Source organism: Pseudopodoces humilis, chromosome 6 (assembly GCF_049639895.1).
Source record: "Pseudopodoces humilis isolate 2021_Gansu_Grassland_sample_001 chromosome 6, ASM4963989v1, whole genome shotgun sequence".
Taxonomy (NCBI): domain Eukaryota; kingdom Metazoa; phylum Chordata; class Aves; order Passeriformes; family Paridae; genus Pseudopodoces; species Pseudopodoces humilis.
This window is the reverse complement of record NC_142205.1, coordinates 23704996-23713713: the sequence shown is the minus strand read 5'-3', so window position 1 is coordinate 23713713 and position 8718 is coordinate 23704996. Positions and strand designations below refer to the sequence as shown.

General features: G+C 34.2%; 1 protein-coding gene across 2 annotated transcripts in view; it reads right to left on the bottom strand.

Moving 5' to 3' along the window:
- SLC30A9 (solute carrier family 30 member 9) overlaps positions 1 to 8718 on the bottom strand; it is a 32082-nt gene continuing 23364 nt past the window's right edge. For both annotated transcript variants that reach the window (XM_014258721.2, XM_088056343.1), the window contains exons 16-18: positions 7707 to 7836; positions 4932 to 5045; positions 1 to 3383 (exon numbers count right to left, since the gene is read on the bottom strand). In XM_014258721.2, the coding sequence (XP_014114196.2) occupies positions 3339 to 3383; positions 4932 to 5045; positions 7707 to 7836 (289 nt within the window). In that variant the 3' untranslated portion in view covers positions 1 to 3338. The remainder of the gene's footprint in view (positions 3384 to 4931; positions 5046 to 7706; positions 7837 to 8718) is intronic.

Here is an 8718-nt window from a genome sequence, read left to right as displayed (position 1 = left end):
TTCATCGTTGGGGGAAAGATAATCACTTCCAAATTTTATCTTTTACAGAAAAAGATACTTTACAGAAAAACATTATTAGTATCCAGCCAACTCGGACTTAAAATACATTAAGATCATTCAGCATATTGGAACACTAAGACAAGTTTTTTGACCATTGCAAGTTTTACAGAATTGTGAGTCACTGCACAGCACTGTAAGAAGTCTTCCACAAAGCAGAGAGGGCAGCCATACTTTGAACACAATTTGAAAAAAATAGAACCTGCAAGGCCAGTGTACAGGAATAAATTATTTTAAAACACCACACCTTAATTGAAAAAATCCTAGAATATAACTTTATTGTTAGGTAAATCCTCACTTCTTTTCCTTAAAATCAGTAAAAAAAATAATTTTGTAATTGCATTTGTGATAAAGAAAAATTCACTCCTCCACACATGTACATTTCTTCAATCTGAGGACTCTATCATGTAAATACAAATGTATTAGCTAATCATTTTCCCCAAAAACATTAAAAGAAAAGTAAACTAAGTAGTGGACCCACATTACCTCAAGGTTTTGACTATAAAGACAGTTAAAGAAAAAAAGCAGTAAAAATGTCACATCTGTTAAAAACAATTTGCAAATTATAACATAAATTAAAATGTAACAGCTTGGAATTACTATGCCTTTCCAACCTGGCAGGCTCAACGAATCAGTTCTTCCATCCAACTGCATGACATGTAAACTTACAAGGTACTGCCAAAACCAGACTGCCTGCCTTTTTGTAGTACATCACCATCCAGGTCACTAAAAAAAGCAACTGTGTCCTCAGACTGGTCAACAGTAATGTACCCAAAACATTCAAGTCCTGGCATCTTGAATTTAACATATTGTGATGCTATAATCAGTAAAGTAACTGGGAGACAAGGAATTCAATTCTATCTTGGAATATAAACAAAAGGTACAGGTGAGTATTTTTCTGACTCAAGGAAACTAAGATCAGAATTCAGATTAATTACATCTCCAATTAATAAAAAAACACTCTATAGGCTTTTGGAGCAGATGTCCTGTAAGAATATAAGCTCATACCTTTTGAAAATGATACAGGAACACTTTGCTATTGAGATAACGTTTACTAACCTTGCAGGGAAAGTTCTTCCCTGCAAAGTGCACACTGACACTATTCATTCATCAGTAACTCCAGCATGCAAAACACTTGGATAACATTGGCTGTCTTCACTAACCTCTGCAGGAAGAACATTTTCCCAGTTTTACTTCCCTTCAGGTTTTTGATTTCTGAAATAACTGGTTTATTAATGTGTTTATACAAATTCAAAATCCATATAAATATTCTAGGGAGAAGAAACATGTTATGCGTTACCAGATTCCAGTGCTCTTCATGAATAAGACTAATACCAGGAGAGTGCATACTGAGATGAGATGAATTTTACATAGAAGGGCGAGGAGAAAGGTAAATTATTTATAATGTGCTAAAATATGCCTTATTTATTTGATATGGAAGACTTCCAAATTACCTTTAAACTGCATTTTAAATCATCAGGCTTAAATATACTAACTAGTTTTACAATAGGAGAAAACTAAATAAAGTAAGCCTTCCTTTGAATTAGCCATAATAAGGTAATATGCTATAAAGAAGCCACCAATGAACAGACATTATGGAAAAGGGTACCGAGGAGATCCTTTCACCCACAATTACTGTATGTGAAGCCCCATCTGTAACTTAACTTTGGAATGTTTTTCTGCTTAAAATGACCAGCATGCAAAGTGCTTTGCAGTTGTCAAAAAGGCATGTTATTTTAAATTCTCATTGTTCACTGGTGACAGCTAGTATGAAAAAAAAAATATTCTAAAATACTTTTAGTCAAATCTGGGCATATTGGTCTCCACAATTATTTGCTGCAATGCTTATAATATAATCTTACATTGATTTTTGAAGACTTATGTTTCACATCAACATTTCCTCTTGCAGCAATTCAGCCATTAATCAGCAACTGAGTTACTAGAATGGCTTATTACCACCTGTCACCCACAAGCAAATCTTATTTTACATTAAAGTGCATAAAGAATTTTCCTCAGTGCTATTTAAATATGGTTATTTCACTTATATTTCCACTTGCATGTTCAGTACTCATGGCCTTATTAATAATAAAGGCTGGGTCTTACAGAATCTGGTACAACTTGAGTACCTACTGCAGAAAGCCTTGAGACAATTGAACACAGTTCTAGAATTTCACATTTCAAAGTTATAAACTAATCACTTATCTCTGGATTGTTGAGAACCACCGGATAGAATTACTCTACTTCCCCAAACAAGCAAGGTCAAGTTATCAAAAAATTCAGAGTAAGTGGTTTTGAATTCAGGTAATATCTAAAGGCAAATAAATTAAAAATGCAATGTATTCATTAGTTTAATCATAAATAGATCATTTTTTACTATTATATATTCCAGCTACATCTCTCACATCTTCCAGCAAAGACCATATCTGGCAATAGAGTCTATTAAAATATAAAAAGCCAAAAATGCCAGGTAACTTTTAATAAGCACTACCATAAATATCTCCCATATTACATCTGAAGATACTTACAAATAAGAAAACAAGTGTCAAAGTAGGGAAAAAAAACAAACAAAATTTAAAGAGAGGAAGTGCACCGAAATTTGTATGCAGAAATTTTTCACAGTAAGTTAATGTACTCTGGCTAAACCCACACAGCTGGCTCCTCTATGGTGAAAAGCCTTGTTTTCCTGAAGTGCAGTTGAAATCATAATGGTGGCAAAAAGCAGGTTTCCATGTCATGGTACTTGAGATAAGGCCAGTGCCCATTTGAAACAATTTATCTCATAGAAAAGAAAAACTGTGAAACAATCACACAGCTGAAATATTAAAATTTAAGATTGGCAGGTTCCACTGGAACAAACTCTTCCTATCTAATCTTAATATCTCCCAAGAACCTTTAGTGATATCTTGAAAGAAACTAAAGAAGTGCAAACAGACGGCAAAGGGACACAAATGGAAAAACTATGTGTGTTGTATAGTTTCAGGCAGCTGTATTTGCCTAATTAAACCTCAAGTTTAAAGTTCTGAATCACAGTAAATATAGTTGGACAGACTCTCCTGTGGAATTTAACTCAAGTAGCTTTTTGAAACTGATTTTGCCATGGAAATTTTTGTCTGCAAGTCTAGCGCTCTTCCAGAAACAGAAGCAGTGCTAACAGTCCAGGACGCCTACAGCAAAGGAAGCAAGGTATGGTGCTGAGGTCACTGCAATCTCAGAAGCTTTTCAGCCCTTTATGTGACTTCTTTCCGTGAGGGCAGCAACCTGAAGATTTCTCCTGTTCAAGTCTACAGTATCTCCAAATCCACATGACGAACATCAGGATTTCGTTGCTGAAATAAAATTTAAAAACAATGTATTGAAAATATTCAAGTACTTTTTGCACATGGTTACAAGTAATGTGTTTCTGGTATGATGTTGTCAACTGGATAACAAATCCCCTTTCTGGGTAACATAGGGACTATTTTAAAATGAGGAAGAGTTTCAATAAACATTGCCCATATTATAAGGCATTTTTAGAAGGCTAAGTCATCTTTTTATTTGAAAAATATTTTTGAGCATCATGGATAAATTAGTTCTTATGCTTTATAAAGTATGGAGGAGCTCTCAATTTTAACAAGTCAGTAGAGTTTTATATAAAACTCTTGAGATACAGGTATATATACATATCTCACTTTCGTAAAGTTTTAACAGATACTTTCCTTAATAACAGGCAAGATTGCTGAAATAATTTGTTCTATGCCACTGAAGCTATTTATAAAGATTCAGAACACTGTTTCTATTAAGAAATATGCATTTTCTGATATTATAGAAATATGTTATCACCATTACATGAATTGTATAATCCATGAGAAAGTCATGACTTCAAAGACATCCAGCAAGTGAACCTGACTAGTATATTTAGTAAAGCATATTCAATACCAACACAATCCTTATATATATATACCTATACCAAAAAGCAGTATCCATGTTTATAAAAAATTTAGGCATGATCCTGCTCCTCAAAAACCACACATGAAGAACTGATTCAGACGGTGCAATTAAAATCAAAAATAATAGTTTGATTCTTGAACAGGATAACCCTAGGGATAGAAACTTAAACTAGAATACTTATGAAATATAACAAGAAGGACAGACATGCTCTTGAGCAGTGTCTCATGGCTAGAAGAGACAGTCAGGGCAGGTCTGCTTTTATCTGGAGATTAGTATACTTGGAGTTCTGAATTCACACCAGGAAGGTAAGACTGACAGGCCCCATATATTTACAAAATTAAATATAGGAACAACCCTTTCTTGCATCAGCTAGAAGATATTCAAATTGCAGAATGAAAAAAAAAAAAAAATAAGACAGCTGAGAGGCTTTTACAAAGTAAAACACTGTATGGCTTCAACAAGAGTGAAGATTTTGAGTAGCAGTCCCATCACCCAGATATATTTGATAAAATTCTAAGAACCAGTTAAAATAAAAAAACAAAAACAAAACAACAAAAAAACAAAAACACAAAAAAAACCCAAACAGAATTCTGCAGCCAAACAGTTTTTTTGGTTTTTTTGCAGCCAAAACAGAATTCAACAGCCTACAAATAGTCTGACATTCTGAGAATACATATCTAAAAAATACATATTCAGGTCTACTGAATGAAAATTTCTTCTATGTTGGTATAAAATGGAACAAAAAATGTAACAAATAGATCAGTAGTAAAGTAAGAATTTGCTGGTGGTCAGAACGTAGATAATACTATAGCAAGAAAAACTGCATTTGTAATATCAGCTTCTTTCCCTCTCTCATATTTACAAATAAAATCCCAGAAATTAGATGCAGCAGTATTGTTTAAAATATATCACAGAATAAGCACTCACTAATAAGCAGTTAAATTTACCTTCAGGTCCTTCTCAAGTCTGTCTACTTCAGCACCCAGTGTGTCAACGATATTCTCACCATGCTTAAGCATAAAGGCTTCTAATTCTTCAAGGGTTTTCACTTGCTGAATTTCCTAGGAAGAAATTAAATTTAAGAGATTGAGATGAGGAAAAGAAAATAAAGGAATAACACTCCAGAGGGTCTTGACATATTTCAAGAGGGAGGAAAAAAAACCTAAACAAAACACTTCAGCTTTTGCCATTTACTCTCAAAACATCATCTGTTCTTGTGTCTCAAAGACACAGAAGAGTAGCATCTATTTGATAAAAACAGCTGGCTCTGTCATTATCACCTGCATTTGACACAAAACCTTCTTCTATCTTTAATTTATTTCCTCCTTAACTTTCTAAATATGTAGATAATTTCATTCATTTTCTAGAAGTTTCTGAGGTATTCCTCACAACAAGGTAGAGCAGAGTATCCCCATGTATTTTTTCTCCATTTTCTGCATTCTTGCTGTTTCATTACACTGCCTGGGCATCATATAACCAACTCATCTGAAAGTCCACAAGGATTACAACAAATGTTGCTGTAAATATGACTCCTCCATAATATCAGAAACTTGAAGACGGTTGACAGAACTCAGACTAAGAGACCAACAGCATATGAAACTGAAGGAATGAGATTAAGGAAGACAGGATGTTAAACTCCATCCTCCAAAAAAACACAGACATAAGCAGCAGCAAAGCACGTAATACAGTATTGCCATAGAATCCTACAATATTATGAGTCAGAAAGGGCTTTTAAGATCATGCAGTTGTTCCCCCACTGCCATAGGCAGGGACACTCTCTGCCACACCAGTTACTCAGGGCCCCATCCAACCTGGCCACCACAGTAAAGAATTTTTTTCTTATATCTACTTTATGTCCATCACCGTTCAGTTTAAAGCCATGAGCTTTCCTTAGAGGTCTCACATCAAGCTGCCTGGAAGCCATTTGTCCTGTAGTTTATCTCAGCTGCAGCATGTTTAGGACAAATAGGTTATTTCAAACAGACACAAACTATGAAGCAGCTAATTCTTATTGTACATATGAGTACATGACAGCAACTTCTTTTGCCTTCTCACTACTCTAAAACTGAAGAGGAATAATGTAATTGAGCAAGCTTAAAAATATATCTCAACCACAATAACCCATGACTACAATCATAGCAAGTCTAACAAGAAAAAAAACAAGGTAATCTAAATGACAGTATTTCAACAAATATTTCACTACTGTAGAAAGAATAACATTGGCAGCAGTGCTAGTTGAATGAGCTGCTTATTTGAAAAAGTATAGGTCAAAAGGCAAGCACACTGCTTTTGACTTCGGATGCCTGAAGCCTACTGCAAGGAGCCATCCTTCAATGATGGTTTTATAGCTGACATGAGCTCACTACATGAAACAAAATGACCTGTGTAATAAACAGTTGCCAACCTAGAATCAATCAGGAAGATCTTTCCCAACAATACTTCAAGAACTGGAAGAACTAGTGATGGTTGTACACAACTGCCAAAGGGAATAGCAAGAAAAGAATAAAAGCTAACAAAGCCTTTAAAAGAAGACTAGAGTACTAAAAACTGCAACAGCAAAGCAACTGGCAATATAAAACCAGGCAAACTTGCAGCGCCTCAGTGGTACAGAGCTGGTAGCACTCTTCCTCTCAAAAATGTATTAAATTGAAATCCAGTAGATGAACAGATCAGATATTGCACTCTACATACACATACATAATTCTTATTTTGACATTAACATGTTTTTAAAATTGATTTAATGATTTAAAAATTTCAGTGTAAAATTTAAAAGTAAACGTAACTTCTATGACATGTTTAATGGACAGACAAAATGCAGATATGTGTATTTCATTTTGAAAGGGTAGAAAAGAAATTTTGTACATAAATATACATAAGCAAGGTATCCATGAAAATAAAAACACTGTCTTGTCAAAACATTTTGCTCACCTAAAACTCTCCTTTTATTTTCTTCATACTTCACAGTTCTGCCATATAGAATACAGCAGAGAACAGTTCTGAATTTCTGTGTTGAAAACAGGGTTTAAGAAAAGCTACTCTGAACTATACTGAAATCAAGAGACTGACACTAAAGGATGGTTAATTTTTAAATGTCATCAAAATGCTAAATCATGTGACACAAGCAATCCATATTCACACTGAGCCTGAACAGCTGGAACTGTAAACCCCAACACTGCATCACCAACACCCAGGGCAAATCGCTCTGCCAAAACGGGTGCCTTTTTGCAGGTGACAAGCTTCAAGTTTAACTGCAGATCTTGTAATTCAATAATGTATTGGAAGAGTTATGTTCACATCAAATTTCATTTTTTTAAGAATCTGTATTTTCTAAGAAAACAATCACAGAATCATAGAATATTCTGAGTTGGAGGGGACACAAGGGTTATTGACTCCATCACTTATATGAATGGCCCATGCAGGGAGCAAACCCACAACCTTACCATTAATAGCACCTGGCTCTGACCACCTGAGTCAATCTCAAGGATAATGAGTTTAAAATAAATCTACTTTCCTCCTTCTCAGGCCAAAAGTAGGTCTTTTTCAGTACCACACAATACAGTTATCTCTAAGTCCATTTAAAACACTAACATAAAGTAACCCTGCAACCCTTCAAATAAAGAGGCGAAATGTATCTCATTCATTTGCAAGTCTTGGGTTTAGAGGTACTTGAAATTAGAAAGTATCAAATAGTGGGGGTTACAAAAGCAATTTTTTACACATACTTGTAGCAGCTGTTCAATGTCTTGTTTTTCCAGGTAAGACCGAGTAACAACACGTCCATCAAAGTCTACTTCTGCCTTAAATCTCACTTTGCTCATTCCCATGTCTGTGGCTTTAACATCATGAATTGCTCTGAAACACACACATTTTTAAAGAAAATGTAAAACAACACAGAACAAACCACTAGTTTATTTGATATCTCACGTTAACAATACTGTCACTGCAAAATGATCCTGCAATTTTAAAAGGTCAGTCATTGACAAAATAGCCTCATTTTACCCACCCATTAAATATTTACCCACTTCCATCAAATATTTATTTATGTTTAACCAGTTATATTAATTCCACAGGTCTCTGCAACACCAACACATCTATAAATCATTGCAATAAAAGACAGACAACTAGAAACATCACAGATTTAGAACTAGACTAACAGTCTATTAAAAAAAATCCACAATTAAAAATGTGAGAACTTCCCCATTCTATGTTAAAAGTTGAAGTCCAACTTTTCTTCCACTGCTGAGAAGTTTTTGTGCATATACATGACGCTATTTAACAGTCTAGTATCCTAAATTCTAAGGAAAGGAACAATAATCTGTTGTTAATCAATGAAAGGACACGTTGCAATTATAGAAGTGTCCTTTCCTGACATTGGCAGAGGCATGATCTTCTGGAGATTTTTCAAAAATACATTTGACATAAGTTATGGATATTTTGTTTGATATGTAAATAATTTTTGATCCTTCAGCACTATTAATCATAGCTTATCAAAATACACCTGTTTGTAAATGCTGAAAATGTATATTTATTTAAAGGCTCCTAATAAATACTAGAAAATGAAAGCTCTAATGTTTATATTTTGGTCCTTTGAAAAATTCTGGGTTTCTGTAGCAGGGTTTTGTTTCTTGTTGGACAAATTCTAGTATGTGAATATAGGTAGTAAACAACAAGCTTTAAATTTTTTCTGGTATAAGAAGCAAACTCAGGACCAAGATATACTGTGATGAATTTCAA